This window comes from Oenanthe melanoleuca, chromosome 12 (assembly GCF_029582105.1).
Source record: "Oenanthe melanoleuca isolate GR-GAL-2019-014 chromosome 12, OMel1.0, whole genome shotgun sequence".
In the NCBI taxonomy this organism is placed as follows: Eukaryota; Metazoa; Chordata; class Aves; order Passeriformes; family Muscicapidae; genus Oenanthe; species Oenanthe melanoleuca.
The window spans coordinates 1,232,652-1,250,356 of NC_079346.1; the positions used below are offsets into that span (position 1 = coordinate 1,232,652).

General features: G+C 50.0%; 1 protein-coding gene across 5 annotated transcripts in view; it reads right to left on the minus strand.

Moving 5' to 3' along the window:
• ITPR1 (inositol 1,4,5-trisphosphate receptor type 1) overlaps positions 1-17,705 on the minus strand; it is a 164,397-nt gene that overhangs the window by 98,772 nt on the left and 47,920 nt on the right. For 3 of the 5 annotated variants that reach the window (XM_056501259.1, XM_056501263.1, XM_056501260.1), the window contains 15 exons: positions 17,525-17,611; positions 16,661-16,819; positions 13,770-13,868; positions 13,228-13,311; positions 12,991-13,137; positions 11,753-11,848; positions 10,693-10,737; positions 6,804-6,952; positions 5,874-5,973; positions 5,292-5,452; positions 4,390-4,531; positions 3,769-3,927; positions 3,017-3,189; positions 2,649-2,768; positions 1,403-1,597 (listed from right to left, as the gene is read on the minus strand). In XM_056501259.1, coding sequence (XP_056357234.1) covers positions 1,403-1,597; positions 2,649-2,768; positions 3,017-3,189; positions 3,769-3,927; positions 4,390-4,531; positions 5,292-5,452; positions 5,874-5,973; positions 6,804-6,952; positions 10,693-10,737; positions 11,753-11,848; positions 12,991-13,137; positions 13,228-13,311; positions 13,770-13,868; positions 16,661-16,819; positions 17,525-17,611 — 1,916 coding nt within the window. Of the gene's footprint in view, positions 1-1,402; positions 1,598-2,648; positions 2,769-3,016; positions 3,190-3,768; positions 3,928-4,389; positions 4,532-5,291; positions 5,453-5,873; positions 5,974-6,803; positions 6,953-10,692; positions 10,738-11,752; positions 11,849-12,990; positions 13,138-13,227; positions 13,312-13,769; positions 13,869-16,660; positions 16,820-17,524; positions 17,612-17,705 lie in introns of those variants that run through there. The other 2 variants (XM_056501262.1, XM_056501261.1) reach the window with 2 other exon arrangements.

Here is a 17,705-nt window from a genome sequence, read left to right on the forward strand (position 1 = left end):
AAAAACAGGTATTAGGAATTCTCCTGCGAGAATAATTTCAATGGAAAAGAACTCAAAATAAAATGTTTATTTAAACAAATAATCTAGTTGTACTTTCTGCACTGCCACAACTGGCCCTGTCAAATGACTCTCAGGGGTTTATAACCCAGACACAGGAATTTGGTCTGGGCTGAAACCTGACCTTACACCACCCCAAGAACTCGGTGTCTTGTCAAGTCATGTGGAAACATCTCTGGTGTCAGAGCTGCCCAGAGCACGGCTGGGCTGTGCAAACAGCCAGCCTGGGCACCAACACCACCTCATGTCTGTGCTGCTGGCAATTCAGGATCACTACTGGCTTGGAGAGAGAGCAGCAGGCACAGAGAACAGCAGTGGCTTCTTGCAAACAAAGCAAAGCCATCTACACACCCAAATCCTGCAGTGCCCAAGTGCCCCCTGAACACAGGGAACCCAGGGCTCACCTGCAGGGGCTCTTCCCACTCCCACAGCAGGAAACCAGGCACCAAGTGCTTGGGAAGTTCAACACACCCAAAGCCTGAACTAATTCTTACAAGTTAGTTTAATCTGGTTTTTGTCAATACCTGGACTCCTCACCACAAATAACTCAGTGCTTTCAGCTCTCCCCTCTGAGAGACCTCACCCTGCCTCTCTGAAGGTGTTCTGTGCACAGAACAGGAGCTTTGCTCCCCAAGCACAGGCTGTGCAGGCAGGGGCTCCCCAGGCAGCCTTGAGCTCACACAGCAGCCATGTACTGCTCACCTGTATTAGCTGTGCTGCTCACCTGCAGTAGCTGTGCTGCTCACCTGTAACACCTGTGCTGCTCACTTGCAGTAGCTGCTCACCTGTATTAGCTGTGCTGCTCACCTGTATTAGCTGCTCACCTGTAACACCTGTGCTGCTCACTTGCAGTAGCTGCTCACCTGTAACACCTGTGCTGCTCACCTGCAGTAGCTGCTCATCTGTAACACCTGTGCTGCTCACCTGTAATACCTGTGCTGCTCACCTGCAATAGCTGAGCTGCTCACCTGTAACACCTGTGCTGCTCACCTGCAGTAGCTGCTCATCTGTAACACCTGTGCTGCTCACCTGTAATACCTGTGCTGCTCACCTGCAATAGCTGAGCTGCTCACCTGCAATACCTTGTGCTGCTCACCTGTAATACCTGTGCTGCTCACCTGTAATACCTGTGCTGCTCACCTGTAACACTTGTGCTGCTCACCTGCAGTAGCTGCTCACCTGTAACACCTGTGCTGCTCACCTGTAGTAGCTGCTCACCTGTAATACCTGTGCTGCTCACCTGTAATACCTGTGCTGCTCACCTGTAACACCTGTGCTGCTCACCTGCAGTAGCTGCTCACCTGTAATACCTGTGCTGCTCACCTGTAATACCTGTGCTGCTCACCTGTAGTAGCTGAGCACGTCCCGATCCTCCTTCTGCCCCTCCTTGGCGTCCTGGGCCAGCTCCCGGATGCTCTTGCTGCGGATCTCCTTGCTGCTGTCCCTCCAGAACAGCCACACTTCCTCCTCATCCTCTCCCACTTCCAGGGCATTGTCTCCACTCGACACCTCCTCAAACTCAAACCGGGAGAGCACCAGCCTGCCAGGAGGAGCGGAGGTTACATTCCAGAGCCACAAACATCCTGCACATTGCTAAAATGTGTCTTACCCTTTCAGCAGTAGCATTTTACTACATCAAATCACTGGGGTGTGTTATTAAAAGCATTAGATTGTAAGCTTCCCTTTCAACCTTAAAAAGATGAACATTTCAGCTTCTTTCAAGTGAAAAAGATGAAGAAACAAGGAAGTTAAAGACATGCAATAATGGACTCTCAAAACCTTCTTTACAGGAGAACTGATTCAAAGATCATTCAACAGACCAGGAAAAGATATGGGAAAGAAAAAGTTGATTCATTCTGTATCCCATAAATGCCAAATGGATCAGAACTTCTTTCTGTCTATGTGACCAAGTAACTAGAAATAAATCAGCTGCTGATCCTAAAAAGGCCTCCAGCAAAGAAAATATTAACATCTGAAAAAACTTCAAATTAAATACTCAAGGACAAATAAGTGATGTACCAATAAGAAGTGCTTGTGGAAATAAATACAGCCTTTATGATTTCAGGACAAGAATTAAATGTGCAATTATACATGCAGCCATTTATGTTTTAAATTCTATATTTAAATAATAAATACTACTGCTTTCCTTTTGCAGTATTTTGATAATGGTTATCTGTTTCCTAGTACATATATTGAATCAAGCCATATTTAGCATGGACAATCAGGATTTTGTGCCTGCCATGAGGCCTCAGCAATGGCAGAGGAGAGCTGGAGACCCAAACCCAGCTCAGTGGGAGGAAAGGTGAGCAGAGCTGGACTCCCTCAGAGCTGGGGGAGGACAGAGCAGGAGCCTGCACACCTCCCTGCAAAGCCTGTGTGCTTTGGATCAAACAGGAGACATGTGATGGATTTCTGCCTGCAGGGCTGAGGATGCACCTGGCAGACACCTGCTGTCCCAGCCCCGTTCCCTGAGCAGGGAAAGGACCCCACACAATCCATCCCTGCTCCCCTGGGACGTGCCAGTGCTCAGCTCTGAGCCACCTTCCTCCTGCTTCACACCAGCAGAACCATCTTGAAAGGCACGAACTTACTTGGTTTCAATGAGAATGTCTGCATTGGCTGGGTTGAGCACGGCTTTACAAATCAGCTCCTGTGTCACGGGAATAGACTTGTTCATGGAAACGCACAGATCCGAGAGGTAATCCAAAAACCTGGTGGAGAACACCAGCCAAAAGGGTATCAATCACTGCTGAGATCTAGGCTGAAGCTATCCACATTGCAGGAGAAAAACATTCAGAACTGCACTTGAACAGAGCAGAGCAAGACTCTGCCCGAGGGGACGGCGGGGCGAGTGCCAGAACACAGCGAACTGGCTGTGCCTCCTCCTCAGCAAGCTGCCAGGTACAGACTTCTCCCAGAAGGAGAAGGGCAATCACACATTCAGAAACGCAGCTCTCACCTGGGCTCCCTATTTTTCCTCACGAGACTGACGAAGGTGTCAATCTCAGCAGCTGTGATGTGCTTCTCCAGGAGCTTGCGGTTGTTATGGAGCAGGGCTGTGATGGTGTCCTCGGCCAAGACGTCGTAGCCAATCTGCTTCTGCATGAAGCCAAACTGCTTGGCAATGTATTCCTTCAAAACACACAGGCAAGGGGGAAGGGGGTGTAATTAACCCTCAGAATTTGAAATAATAACAGAAAACAGGTGGATGTTTGTAAATAACAACACCCGAAGGAACAAACTGGGTCAGATTCAAATTGCTTGTGTAGAAGAAAGCAAACAACAGACAACATTAACACCTCCATCCCTCCCCTCTCTCCTGGGCTAGGCACCAGCAAGGTATCTATACTTAGCTGACAGGACCTTGTTTTTAATACATGGACCAAAAACTGAACAGCCTCAATTTACAGGACAGCTTTCAATGGAGCTTGTAGTCAGCAAGGATGAACAGAGTCTTGTAATTCAGATGTGTGGGACAGTTAGAAATTATGTTGCTCTCTTAAATCCCACTTAGAACCAGTGCTAATTACAATGTAGCCTCTGACAGAGATGAAAAATGAAAATGAAAAACAGAATGAAACTGAACAATCCCAAAACCTCTTGCTGACAGTGCAACCACAGCAGAGCAGGGTTTACTTTACAGGATAAAGCTTTTTTTTGAGCACAGGAACCCTGCTGATGAACCCTGCTGATGACAGACGCATTTCCAACCTGATTTTTCCTGTAGTCCTGCTGGGAGTGCCTGAGCACCCTGTAGCAGAGCCTGCAGATGTGCCTGAAGGGCGCGTGGCGCTGGTCCCCCAGCTCCTCCAGCCGCAGCATCGGCCCGTCCCCGCTGTCCGTGAACGGGGCTTGCAGCAGCTTGAAAATCTACAGATTGAGAAAAAACACAGACACAGCCCCATGAGGCACTGCCTTCTCCTGCTCTGAGTCAGTGTCAAAGCTCTGTGCCTTTGTTTCAAAAGGTACATCAGCCACCAAGGCTCTGGGCCGTGGAGCAGCCCGGGCAGAAGATGCTGATCACCTTTATTCAACACCACCTGCTGGAATTTTAGCTCCAGCCATGGTGAGCCTGCAGCTGCCCAGAGCCTGCTGAAAACTGGAAATTCAAAGGACCTTTTGGTCCAAATAATTTGAGACCAAAGTTTCACAGAGCCACGGAATGGCTTGGGTTGCAAGGGACCATAAAGATGATCTTGTTCCAATCCTCTGCCATGGGCAGAGACACTTCCCACCATTCATCCATCCATCCTGGCCAGGTTCTCTGTTATCAGGTTTATTTTTTCCAAGAACTCTTCTCACAGGCAGAGCTTAGAGAAAAGCACAGCCTACCTGCTTCAGAATATTCTGCTCTCTCATCAGCTTTTGCCGTTCTCTGTTAGGTTTAGAAAACACCACCTCAAGGACGTCCTGGCCAGAATTAGTTCCACCAGTAACAAAGTAGACCAAATCCTCCAACAGTTTGGTAACAGATCTACAGAAGAGCCAGAAGTTGTTAACATGAGAATATAAATTCCCTGTGCTAAAAGAGCAGTGCAGGGTAAGTTTACACAGATTTCTAAATGCTAAGTGAAAAACCAACAGCAATTAGAGACTGGATAAAGCTCAGAGGTTTGCACAGAACTTAAAATTAAGAACTGAATGTTCCTCCATTGCTGCAGCCTCACTGTCCAACAGCTAAACCAGAGCAGCAGCAAGAAAAGAAAATCACTTCAGGACAAGTCTACACTTGCCAAGTTCTATTTGGCACTTCTTTTAATTGCCACAAACAATAAATCAGGTGATAATCTCTCCAAGGCCAAATAAAAGGCACTGGCTATGGAAGCACAGGGGCCCTGGTGTGACACAGCCACCCCTGTGCTCTTTTTGTGTGGCCACATTTTCACAGACACAGTCAGAGGATTTGCAACAGGTCACATGTTCAGTCCTCACAAGATGGATTAGGAATTCCCACACTCCATTTGCAGAGGTATGCTGGGGATTAGTCCCCCAAGCTCACATTTCTCATGCTCTCACTTCACAGAGGACAAGCAGGGCTGGATAGACCAGACCTGAGAACTTCCACTATGGACACAACAATATCAAATCTCATCAAGGAGGAAACCAAATCCCTCTTCTATAGCTTCATCTGAAAAAATTTTCAAAGAAACAGTTACTAAAGGAAACTTCAGTAACTTAAGGAAACTAAAGGAACTAAAGGCAATATTATCTGATCCCAATTCTGGCTCCCTTACCTTCTTTCATTCTGGGTTATAGTTCCCTTTTCCAGCTTGCCAGCAATGGAACCTAAAACTTTACTTGCATCATTTGCAAAATCCAAGTCCCGAACCTCTGCAGGTGAGACTGGCACGATAGCAAAAGCTTCTTTGTCCTCCTTCACTGGAGAGGTCCCAATCTGAAACCCAGAGGAGCTTTATCAGCAAACCCAAAGGCAGGAACACACTCAGATAATGACACAGAAAAGCCACACTGTGCTTAGGCAGCCTGGGAGCACTGCTGAACCCAAAATCTGAGAACACTCTGTGCAAGCTCAGAGCTGTTCCCAAATTCAAAGGAGCTGCAGGTGAGGTGGCAAAACGTTGTCAGTGGAAAAAATACCCTCCTCCTAATGACTGTTGTGGAGTAGAAGCTGAACAGTGTAACTAGAAAACTACCATGGACCTGAGCCATTAAGAGCTAATATTTTGCACAGGCACTGCTCATTACTGTCACATGCTTGGTGTGTGACAGGCTCAGGGAGTGAAACTCCTGCCAGCACCACTTCTGTGGAAGTACAGGAACCAAAGGATGTGCTTACAGAAAGTAGCAGAACTTACTTTCAGCATCACAGGTTTCTCCTCTTCTTTATCAATAGGGATGTTGGTGCTGTGAACCCAGGTGTTGGTGCAGAGGTGCCTGAGCCTCACATAGGAGTTCCTGAAAGAAAGTCAGGAGTGCCCCAGCATGAGTCAGCTCCCCAGCTGGGAAATCTTTGCATTGTTGGGATTTTGAGATGCTGGCAGGAACAAGTGGAAAAGAAGTGTCATTTCTGTCCACCCTGCACACCACAACTGCAATTCTTATTGCCTTAGCTCATTCTGTGAATTCACCTGAGGAAGGCTTCTTCTAGAATAAAAGAGATTCTGCTCTGAAACAGAACCACAGCCACTCTGAGCTGCTGCTGCACAGCAACAACCTAAACCTCTCCCATCCTCACTTCTCCACTGCTACGAGCTGCCAACTTCTCCCCTCACCTCAGGGGTTTTCAGCCCAGAACTCCCTGATACTTCAAAATATGGGCACCTGATTATTCAGGGAGCTGCTGAATACATGGAACCAACTTGCTGTGCTTTCCCAGTGGGAGCAGCAGCAAAGAGCCTTGGAAGGTGCAGCAGCTTTTCAACAGCAAGAGGTGCCACATGAACAGTAAAGAACACAAACAACAGAAAATCCAGTGCTAAAACTGGTGCTGCATCCTGACACAATACACACAGGTCACAGGAATGAATGCCTTGATAGGACACCCAAGGCTTTTAGTCCCAGGTCATTCCTGGCAAGGAAGTCACTTAGGAAGTCACTTAATCTCAATTTTCCCAGCTGTAAAACGGTGTTCTCTGACTTATACCTCAATTGCAAAGCACTCAAGTGAATTATCCTAATTATTTCTGCATTCACTCGAGGAGGAAGCTGACTCCACAGGATAAAAGAACAAGAGTCTGGGGCAGCTTTGGTTACAAAGCCACAGCAATGGCAGGCAGTGGGTGTACCTGGGCACGAGGCTGTCTCCCCCTCGCAGCGTGGTGGGGTCCAGCTCGAAGATGGAGGAGATGTCGTTGCCCTCGGGCACGGACACCAGGGAATAAGCCATCTTCTCCTGGGAACCGCGGCCCCGGCGCGCCTCCTGCTCGGGGTCCAGCTGCAGAGAGAGCGGGGTCAGAGAGCCTGCAGAGCCGGGGGGCAGAGAAACTGCAGAGCCCTGCAGAGCCCTAGGGTGTCAACAGAGCCCTGCAGAGCCCGGGAGAGCCCTGCAGAGCCCGGGGGGCAGAGAAACTGCAGAGCCCCAGGGTGTCAACAGAGCCCTGCAGAGCCCAGGAGAGCCCTGCAGAGCCCAGGGTGTCAACAGAGCCTGCAGAGCCGGGGGGCAGAGAAACTGCAGAGCCCAGGAGAGCCCTGCAGAGCCCCAGGGTGACAGCAGAGTCCTGCAGAGCCCGGGGGGCAGAGAAACTGCAGAGCCCTGCAGAGCCCCAGGGTGTCAACAGAGCCCTGCAGAGCCCAGGAGAGCCCTGCAGAGCCCCAGGGTGTCAACAGAGCCTGCAGAGCCGGGGGGCAGAGAAACTGCAGAGCCCAGGAGAGCTCTGCAGAGCCCCAGGGTGACAGCAGAGTCCTGCAGAGCCCGGGGGGCAGAGAAACTGCAGAGCCCCAGGGTGACAGCAGAGCCCCACAGAGACCCAGGGGGTCAGAGAGCCTGCAGAGCCCCATGGAACCAACAGAGCCCTGCAGAGCCCGGGGGGCAGAGAAACTGCAGAGCCCAGGAGAGCCCTATGGCACCAGGAGAGCCCTGCAGAGCCCCAAGGTGTCAGCAGAGCCCAGCAGAGCCCTGCAGAGCCCTGCAGAGCCCCATGGCACCACCAGAGCCCAGCAGAGCCCTGCAGAGCCCCATGGAACCAGGAGAGCCTTGCAGAGCCCTGCAGAGCCCAGGGTGACATGAGAACCCTGCAGAGCCCCATGGTGACATGAGAACCCTGCAGAGCCCCATGGCACCAGCAGAGCCCTGCAGAGCCCCATGGTGACATGAGAACCCTGCAGAGCCCCATGGTGACATGAGAACCCTGCAGAGCCCCATGGTGACATGAGAACCCTGCAGAGCCCCCACACAGCCCCAGGGCACACATGGGGTGCAGACAGGGCTCTGGACCAGCACACTGCAGGACACCAGCAACACTGACAGCAGCTGCTCTGGCCAAGCACTCTTTGCTTGCCCTGGTGTGATTCCTGAGCACCAACACAGGAGCTGCTCCTCCACACAGAATTTATGTCTCACACACAGTGCCAGAAGAGACAAGACCCTCCCAGCCATTCACCTCGCACACACTGGGAGCTCTGACTGGTTTCTGGTCACACACATCACCTGAGATCCCCAATCCTGACACTGCCAGCTCTCCAAACATATCCCACACATTGCAATTATCCCTCTAACCACATAATTAATGAGCTGATAATATAAAAACCCAGCCACACGTGTACCAACAACCTTGCTGGGAAATAATCAGCTTCAGCAGCAGAAATGGGACCCACATCCATCAATCCCAGGCAAGAGAAACAAAAAGCCAATCAAGGAGTTGGAAGTCTTGCTGTTCACACACTTTTTGTGCTGCTCTCAAGCACAAAAATGTGTTCCAAAGGCCATGGCACCAGAAGGATCTTTATTCCCAAGGTGCCAGCAAATCCCCAACCTCCTTCAGCAAAGTAAAGACAGATCAATTGGATAAAACCCCAGATGAAAGGACAAAAGGGTATGAAAAAAACAAAGATGAACTGAGAAAATGGAACAACAACTTTTTCCAAATCCTTTTTAGGGAACTCCCAGCTATCACAAGTGCCTAAAGAAGTTGCTGACTGTCCTGGCACACAGGAACCTGCTGTCCATGTACAAGCACCTAAATCCTGGCTGCAGCTTTCAAGGTGATCAAGAAACCAATTTCTCATCTTCTCTGTGATGGTGGCACCCAAGGCAGGCAGCACTCAGGCACCTGCCTGTCACAGTCCTGCTGTAAGGCACTGCCACCCTGAAGCAGATGGAAAAGGTATCCAGTGCTGCTGGTGCCTCAGGATGCTCCCAAGTTAACACATTTGCAGTCAATGAACTTGGCTGCAAAGCAGTGACATTTAAAGTCTGATTCTGTACAAGGAACAGGCAGTTGTCTGCATGGAACAGAAATACACTTTGGGAGTGTGCCTTCAAGGGAAGGAGCAACTCCACACTCAGAGTCCATCTGGAGAGAAATTCTGGGAGGAATTCACTCACTTGGAATGAATTCTCTGAATTTCAGCTGTCTCCTTCATCCCCCCCAGCAAGGGGAGGGAATTCAGTGAGGGATACAGCTGCTCTGCTTTCTTCAGTAGACAACTGGTCACTTCTTGAAACTGTGGCAAAGCTGAACATGAGCAGTAGAGCAGAAAGCAGAACTGGGGCAATTCAGAGAGCACTAAAACTCAACCCCAAAGGTGACAAGAGCAGCTCCCTTTGCTGCTGGAAGGTGGAGCTGGCACCTCACCCATGCCCATGGAAACCCTTCCTGCACAGCCCTCTGAGGGACAAGGAGAGAACAACAATAAAACCACTGAGCTGTGCACAGAAACCCTGCAGACAGCTCACACTTGATCTGAGCTGGAGTTTGGATAAAGTTGGATAAAGCAGCCTACACCCTCCTGTCACCAGTGAATGATAAACCATGTGGCAATTCCCTGCCAGAGCTGAGTTATGTGCTCCTGGTCCTGTTCTTGCTGGTCCATTTTTGCCATCTAGTGGTAAAGAGACAGAGCAGGGAAAACCCAGAGAGCTGAGGCAGTGCATGAATGTTCTCCATGCATGTCAGCAGGACACAGCACAGGAGCAGGGCTCTGCCTAAAGGCCCTCAGCATTGATTAACTTCCAAAAAATTAACCCAGTAAAACATCTCACTACTGGATTCCCTCCAGACAATAGCTGTGGGTGGGGTTTGTTCAGTTTTTTACCCTGTTTACTGCAGTCAAGCTGCCAAATGCCACCAAAAAGTAATCAGGAAAACAGCTCAATATCTGAGGGCATGGGAAGCATTTTAATGGCCAGGCTACAATGAAAAATCCTTTTAGGAGGAAAAATGCACCCTGCAGGATTTCCAAGCATCACATCCATCTCTGCAGAATGGAAGGAACAGCTCTTTGTCATATCCAAATGGTGCAAATCCTCCATAATACAGGATAAATGGCCAAGAAAGCTGCATAAGCCTATCATCAAGTCCAACTAAATAAACAAAACCCACTATGGAAAGTGCTGTTCCAGTTTTCTCTGTTTTCAACTGCTGCTGGTTCCCTCTGACACCAAAGAGAAGCTTCTGTCAATACAAAGCACCACACACTCCATCTTTGACACAACAACATTTACTGACAACACAGACTGGCTCCCAGAGGAAAACCAGAGGAATGGCACTGGAATCCCCCTCCCCCTGCCATTCCTGCCCTCTGTTATCCTCCTTTCACACACAAGGTACAGCAGCAGCCAATTTGTTGCTTAAGCACAGAGGTCAGACAGGCACAGCACTGGGGACATTCCCTCAGGGACAGTTCCCATCTGGTGTCACCTGAGCAGCTTGATCCCCAGCCCTTGGCAGGACAGTGCTCCAAGGAAGCAAAGTTGAGGAAACAGGAAGACAGAAAAAGATGCCACAAAGGGAGGAGTTGAGGGGGCTTCAGGTACTGTTAATTCAGCTCCAAGTGGGTTGTTCTTCTCTAAGGGTTAACCCACTCCTTGGACAGGCTTCCAAAGCCTCCACAGCATTCTCAGGTTTTAGTTTCTTCACTAGAGGGAAGCCTGGGCCAGCTGAGCACCAGGGGAGCCCTGGGTGTGTGCCAAGCCCTCCTCAATCCAGGGCAGGACAGACCCTTGCCTATACTTACTGAGGATTGACACTCCAGGTCATCTTCCTCATAGTCAGGGTTTACCTGATGGAACAGAATCACAGGCAGTCAAAACTCCAGCACAGCTGCAAGTGGGAAAGAGCCTGAGCACCACCAACCTCTCCTGGTCACCAGTGGGCTGCACTGCTCCATGCAGAGCACTCTGCCCAAACACAGCACGGTCACCAGACTAAAATCAGTTAAAAACCTGCAAACATGCAGGAGATTGATCTCACTCAGGAGAATCACTACAGGAGCAAGAGGAGAGAGGTAACCAGTTTATGCTTGCTTTTTGTTGTTTAAATTCCAAGTGGAATTTCCAACCAGAAATTACTGGCTTGGAGAAATCTTTTAGAACAAATGTGATTCTAACCAGGGATCAGGTGAGCAACCTCCTCTGGGATATTCCTGCAGGATCTAAGAGCATGTCTTTGTTTTGGCTGATTAGAAAACCCAAGATTTACTGGAAAAGCTCTACACTGGATCACTTCTGAAAAGGATTTGCAGTGTGCATGTGACAAAATGCTTCTGGTTTTCCAATCTGCTTATCAGAAGAATAAAAAATGGGGTATTTAATCTGGACTTTTCTCTATCTGCAGTTCTTACAGACTTGTCTGAAGTCAGTGTTTTCATTTTATTCTCATTTCTATGATTCTGCTCAAAAATCAGTGATTCAAGAGAAATTACAACACTTGAATTCATTTTCCCCCAAAGGCTCTCAGTCATTTACCATTTATTCATCAGTTAATAAAGTCACATTGATTCCAGTGCCCACATGACAGGATACTATTTAGTGCCTATTCTTTGCAGGACAAGTTCTCCACTCCAGAATTCACACACAAAGTGTGATCAGCTCATGACTACCCCAAACCACAGTGCTCTTCCAGCTCTTCCATCTCACTCCCTACATTTAGCATCTCTTCTTGCACTAACCCAAATGCCCACTCTCCTCCCCTCCCCGTGTCCAGCTCTGGGGTGGGAAATGACAGATTTTGAGAAGGTGCCAAAGGAGGAGAGCACAGTGCCAGGGCAGCAGAGGTGCCAGCCCAGCCCCACCTACCTCTGCAGCCAGGTAGTGGCCCGTGGCCAGGTGCTTGAACCTGAAGAGGCTGTTCCAGTAGCCAGCTCCCCCCCGGCAGGGGTCGTGCTGCACCACCTGCAGGGACAGGGACAGGGACAGGGACACACCTGGAGCTCAGCACAGACCCCCCACCCCAGCAGGACCTGCCTCAGCTCCTGTGCACGAAGAGCAAACACAACCAGGGGCTGGGCAAAGACAAAGCCAGCTTTTCTCTGTGCAGGGAATGCTCTCAGCTGGCTGGGAATAGCTCACTTCAATTTATCAATGAATTAAAGAAGGTGCTCTCTATGTGCATGTGTGGCCAGCTCTTGAAACAAACCCCTAGAAAAGACAACAAATCCATTACCCTATGGCTGTAACTAAATTTTTGACTGTTTAAAGTGGGTAAAGGAAGGCACTTGGAAATATTTAAAAAGCAACAATGCTGTACAAAGGAATTAATATTTATATTGACTGACAAAGTGGGGCAAGCAGAGCCTCCAACACACCTGTAACCCCATATTGGCTGCTCTGTGGGTACACCTGATCCCTAAAGAAAACCCATCACAGCTGACCTGCACCTTTTAGGGAAAATCTCTCTCACCTGTGCCAGGTAACTGCACACACATGGACAGTTAGCACAGACTGATAAAGTGCCAAAGTAATGCTAATTACAGGCAGACTTTCATTTGAAATACAGGAGAAGCTGAATGTCACAGCAGATACTTCTGGAAAAGGAATATAAAAACACCTACCCATCATTACAATTTATTTTTTGATTCTTTTACGCAGCTCATAATTTAATCAGATTTAAGATCATAAACCAACACTAATAATACCAACAGATTGAGGCTATTTTCAGAAGCCAGTGATGGCCAAGGTGTTAGTCACTCTGTTTAAAAGCCAAGTGAATTAAAAAAGCCAGTCCAGGCAGACTGAAGGGGCTGCAGCCTCCTATCAAATGAGGATATACATAATCACATTATTCCACACCAAGAATAGAGCCTTCAGTACACTCAGCAGGACAGTGGAAATTATAAGCTGCTGTTAAATTTCAATGACTGGTAAGAAAATGACTTCATTGATGTTTCTCTGTGCCCTTTTCCTGAACTGTAAAGCACCTGAAGTGGAGAGCTCTGGGAATTTTAATTTCAACTAAAGCTAGAAACCCAGATAGAGTGTTTATACACAGAAGGAGCAACTGCTCCTCCAAGCCCAGCCCAGGGCTCAGCCCTTACCTCCACCTCCCACAGGGCCTTGGAGCTGGTGGCAGAGGTGGCAGACTGCCTGCCCGTGGTCCTGAGGAACACGTGCTGCTTCTTCCTGTGCTCGTCACACGTCAGGAACTTCTCCTGCTCGGCGTGGAACAGCCTCACCACGTCCCCCTGGCAAAGGCAGGCTCAGGCTCAGCAGGCTCAGCAGGGCAGTGCCCAGCCCAGCTGTGCCCCCTGCACACAGCACACTCTGCCTCTCACCCCTTTCAGGATGTCGTCCTTGTTGTCGCTCCATTTCATGAAGAGCACGATTTTCCAGCTGGTGTTGCAGTTCACTGAGTTGACCTGGAAGGAGAACTGAGACATCAGCCCACTGTCCTGTGCCTGCACAAGACCCTGCCACTGTCTTACTTTTTAAACAATCATCAAAACCCTGCAGGCCTGGCTGCATTGCTCTGGAGAAGCAAAGTCCTTTCTGCATCTGCTCCAGAACAAGACTTGCTTGGAAGCCACTTGCTAGACATCTGTGCTGGTAGGTTTAATTTTCTTCTCAATGACAAATGTGGGGCACATCACTATGCCACAACTCCTGATTTTGAAGGAACAACTTGTTTTTAGCCACCCATGCAAAAGAGATCAAACTCAGAGCTCCAAGACTTTTCCTTTGAGTCACTGACTACCAGGATAACCATTCCTAAGCCATGGGTCCCAACTAACTTGCTGAATTCTAAACCATGTCCAAAGCTAAGCTGAAGCACAGAGAGGTTTGCACAGCTGCTCCAGCTGTGCCAAAGCCCCCTTACCTCATTGCATCCTGGATTATCCACAAGCTGATGGCTACTGGCATGGAGAGGCTGGCCAGCATTGACAGGATTCAGGACTACTTTGTCTCCAATGACAACCTGCAGAGAAATGCAGCATCAGACAAATTTGCACCCTGAGAAAGCTTCTTCTTCCTGTCTTTTTTTTTTTTTTTTTTTTTTTAATGGGAGTGATGGGAGGAAATGACCCTTTTGCAGACTGGAGAGAAGCCAGTCAGGGTATTCCACCAGGATTCTGTTTGGTTCAGAATTTAGCTCACCAAACTCAGTCACTGAGGCAAAATCCCCTATACTGCTGGACCCAGAGCTGCAGAATCAGCAGACTGAGTGCTGGTACAGATGGGGCTGCAGGATAAATGATGGCTGATTGATAAATTCACTGTGTTTAGGTGCCAAATACACCTGGCCTGAACCCAGAGCACACTGAAGCTTATGACCCCTGGTTTCAAGAAGATTCTACACCCAAGTGACTCAGATTTTGCAAAAGAAGGGATTAAAGTGGCAATGCATTTAAAGATTTCCCACCAACAGGAGCATTTCACTTCCTTATTACCTCACTCCTCATATCCCAAGTGATGACCAATTTTGATTCCAAGCTGACAACACTGAAAACCAAGATGCTAATTATTCCTTCCAAACCTCCTGAAGGAGCTCAACACTTCCTACCATTTTGAATTGAGCAGGAATTGTGCAAGGCCAACCTAATTAGGTCCCTTATTCCCTCCAATGTTAGATCATTTCACGTTTCCAAAATACGAGTTACCATAGCAATTCTCCTCCCCCTCATGACAGCAAAAAGGTTGTTCCTGCATCATCATCAGGCACTGGGAGATGTGTGCAGTGCATTTATTGCAGGACAGGGCTCCCAAGTGCAGGCAGTGCCCAGAGGGGTGGGTGAGGGTGCACAGGGATGGGTGAGGGTGCACAGGGATGGGTGAGGATGCACAGGGATGGGTGAGGATGCTCAGGGGTGGGTGAGGATGCACAGGGATGGGTGAGGATGCTCAGGGATGGGTGAGGATGCACAGGGGTGGGTGAGGATGCTCAGGGATGGGTGAGGGTGCACAGGGATGGGTGAGGATGCACAGGGATGGGTGAGGATGCAGAGGGGTGGGTGAGGATGCTCAGGGATGGGTGAGGATGCACAGGGGTGGGTGAGGATGCACAGGGATGGGTGAGGATGCACAGGGATGGGTGAGGATGCACAGGGATGGGTGAGGATGCTCAGGGATGGGTGAGGATGCTCAGGGATGGGTGAGGATGCTCAGGGATGGGTGAGGATGCTCAGGGATGGGTGAGGGATGGGTGAGGATGCTCAGGGATGGGTGAGGATGCACAGGGATGGGTGAGGATGCTCAGGGGTGGGTGAGGATGCAGAGGGGTGGGTGAGGATGCTCAGGGATGGGTGAGGATGCACAGGGATGGGTGAGGATGCACAGGGATGGGTGAGGATGCTCAGGGGTGGGTGAGGGTGCACAGGGGTGGGTGAGGATGCACAGGGATGGGTGAGGATGCTCAGGGATGGGTGAGGATGCACAGGGGTGGGTGAGGATGCTCAGGGATGGGTGAGGATGCACAGGGATGGGTGAGGATGCACAGGGGTGGGTGAGGATGCTCAGGGATGGGTGAGGATGCACAGGGGTGGGTGAGGATGCACAGGGATGGGTGAGGATGCACAGGGATGGGTGAGGATGCACAGGGGTGGGTGAGGATGCACAGGGGTGGGTGAGGATGCACAGGGGTGGGTGAGGATGCTCAGGGGTGGGTGAGGATGCACAGGGGTGGGTGAGGATGCTCAGGGGTGGGTGAGGGTGCACAGGGATGGGTGAGGATGCACAGGGATGGGTGAGGATGCACAGGGGTGGGTGAGGATGCTCAGGGGTGGGTGAGGATGCACAGGGGTGGGTGAGGATGCACAGGGGTGGGTGAGGATGCTCAGGGGTGGGTGAGGGTGCACAGGGATGGGTGAGGATGCACAGGGGTGGGTGAGGATGCACAGGGGTGGGTGAGGATGCACAGGGATGGGTGAGGATGCACAGGGATGGGTGAGGATGCTCAGGGGTGGGTGAGGATGCTCAGGGATGGGTGAGGATGCTCAGGGATGGGTGAGGATGCTCAGGGATGGGTGAGGATGCTCAGGGATGGGTGAGGATGCACAGGGGTGGGTGAGGATGCTCAGGGATGGGTGAGGGTGCACAGGGATGGGTGAGGATGCACAGGGATGGGTGAGGATGCAGAGGGGTGGGTGAGGATGCTCAGGGATGGGTGAGGATGCACAGGGGTGGGTGAGGATGCTCAGGGATGGGTGAAGGATGCACAGGGGTGGGTGAGGATGCACAGGGGTGGGTGAGGATGCTCAGGGGTGGGTGAGGATGCTCAGGGATGGGTGAGGATGCTCAGGGATGGGTGAGGATGCTCAGGGATGGGTGAGGATGCTCAGGGATGGGTGAGGATGCTCAGGGATGGGTGAGGGGTGGGTGAGGATGCAGAGGGGTGGGTGAGGATGCTCAGGGATGGGTGAGGGTGCACAGGGATGGGTGAGGATGCTCAGGGATGGGTAGGGGTGGGTGAGGATGCTCAGGGGTGGGTGAGGATGCTCAGGGATGGGTGAGGATGCTCAGGGATGGGTGAGGATGCTCAGGGATGGGTGAGGATGCACAGGGGTGGGTGAGGATGCTCAGGGATGGGTGAGGATGCACAGGGATGGGTGAGGATGCACAGGGATGGGTGAGGATGCACAGGGATGGGTGAGGATGCTCAGGGATGGGTGAGGATGCACAGGGGTGGGTGAGGATGCACAGGGGTGGGTGAGGATGCACAGGGATGGGTGAGGATGCTCAGGGATGGGTGAGGATGCTGCTCCCAGCACTTACACTGTCCCCAATGGAGCGCAGCTTGTAGAAGGGCTGGATGTAGAACCAGGAGCCTTCATTTCCAGCTTCATCCAAGGTCACCCTCATTGCATTCTTCTCTAGCAGGGCTGGAAGCCTCTTATTTACTGTTAAGTATTTGTTACTTTTTAAGTGAAGCAGCTAGAATAAGAATCAGAGTTCAGTTCTAAGAATGCTCCTCTTCCTCCCCTCAATAACCCGAGCGTGCATGAGACAACTGCAATGCTACACAGGACTGCAAACTGAACTGTGGACAAACACTGATGGATTCAACCCCACCCACACTCAGACACACAACAAAACACCTTCAGTTTATCCAACTGTCCCCTGCCCAGCTAGGACAAACACATGGAGATGCCCTCATCACTTACAAGCTGTTCAAAAAAACCCAAAAAAGCCCTCGTGAAATGCTGGGGACTAAGTGGCTCTTTAAGAGGCAGAGCTGCTCTCCTCCTGCTTTGCTTGGCCTCATCTAACAGAAAATGTAACTATTCCTATTGATTTTCCTTCTCTGTGTCAGTTTTTGATTTAAGTGTCAACATTTCACTGTGAGATATTTGGTGCTGTACATGTGCCACCTTCCAGTAGCTCTAATGAGGGCTCTAACAATTATTCCTGCAGGAAACAATCAATGGTGACCTCAAAACCAAACACAACTAACCCATAATAACAACCTGACCTCATTAAAGCTAAAACACCCCGGCCCTGCTTCCCAGGATCCCACTTCAGAGATGGTGAAACCAAAACTACAGACTCCTGATCATGAATTCCAAACATCTGAAGTCCACTGAGGAGGGAATTTTCAACTAAATCCTCTCCAGACTGCACAGATGTTCACAGCCTCACCTGGATGACATTCCCATACTGGATGACTGTTCCCAGCAGTTTTCTGTTTTCAGTTTCGTTCTGTTTCTTTTCCAAATCTGCAGCATGCTGAAATCAAAGGAGAGCATTTCAATTGCTGAGTGTTTTACAAAAGGGGGTTTTGTGAGACTCTCTTTTCCTCGAGATTATTTCAAAGGACTGG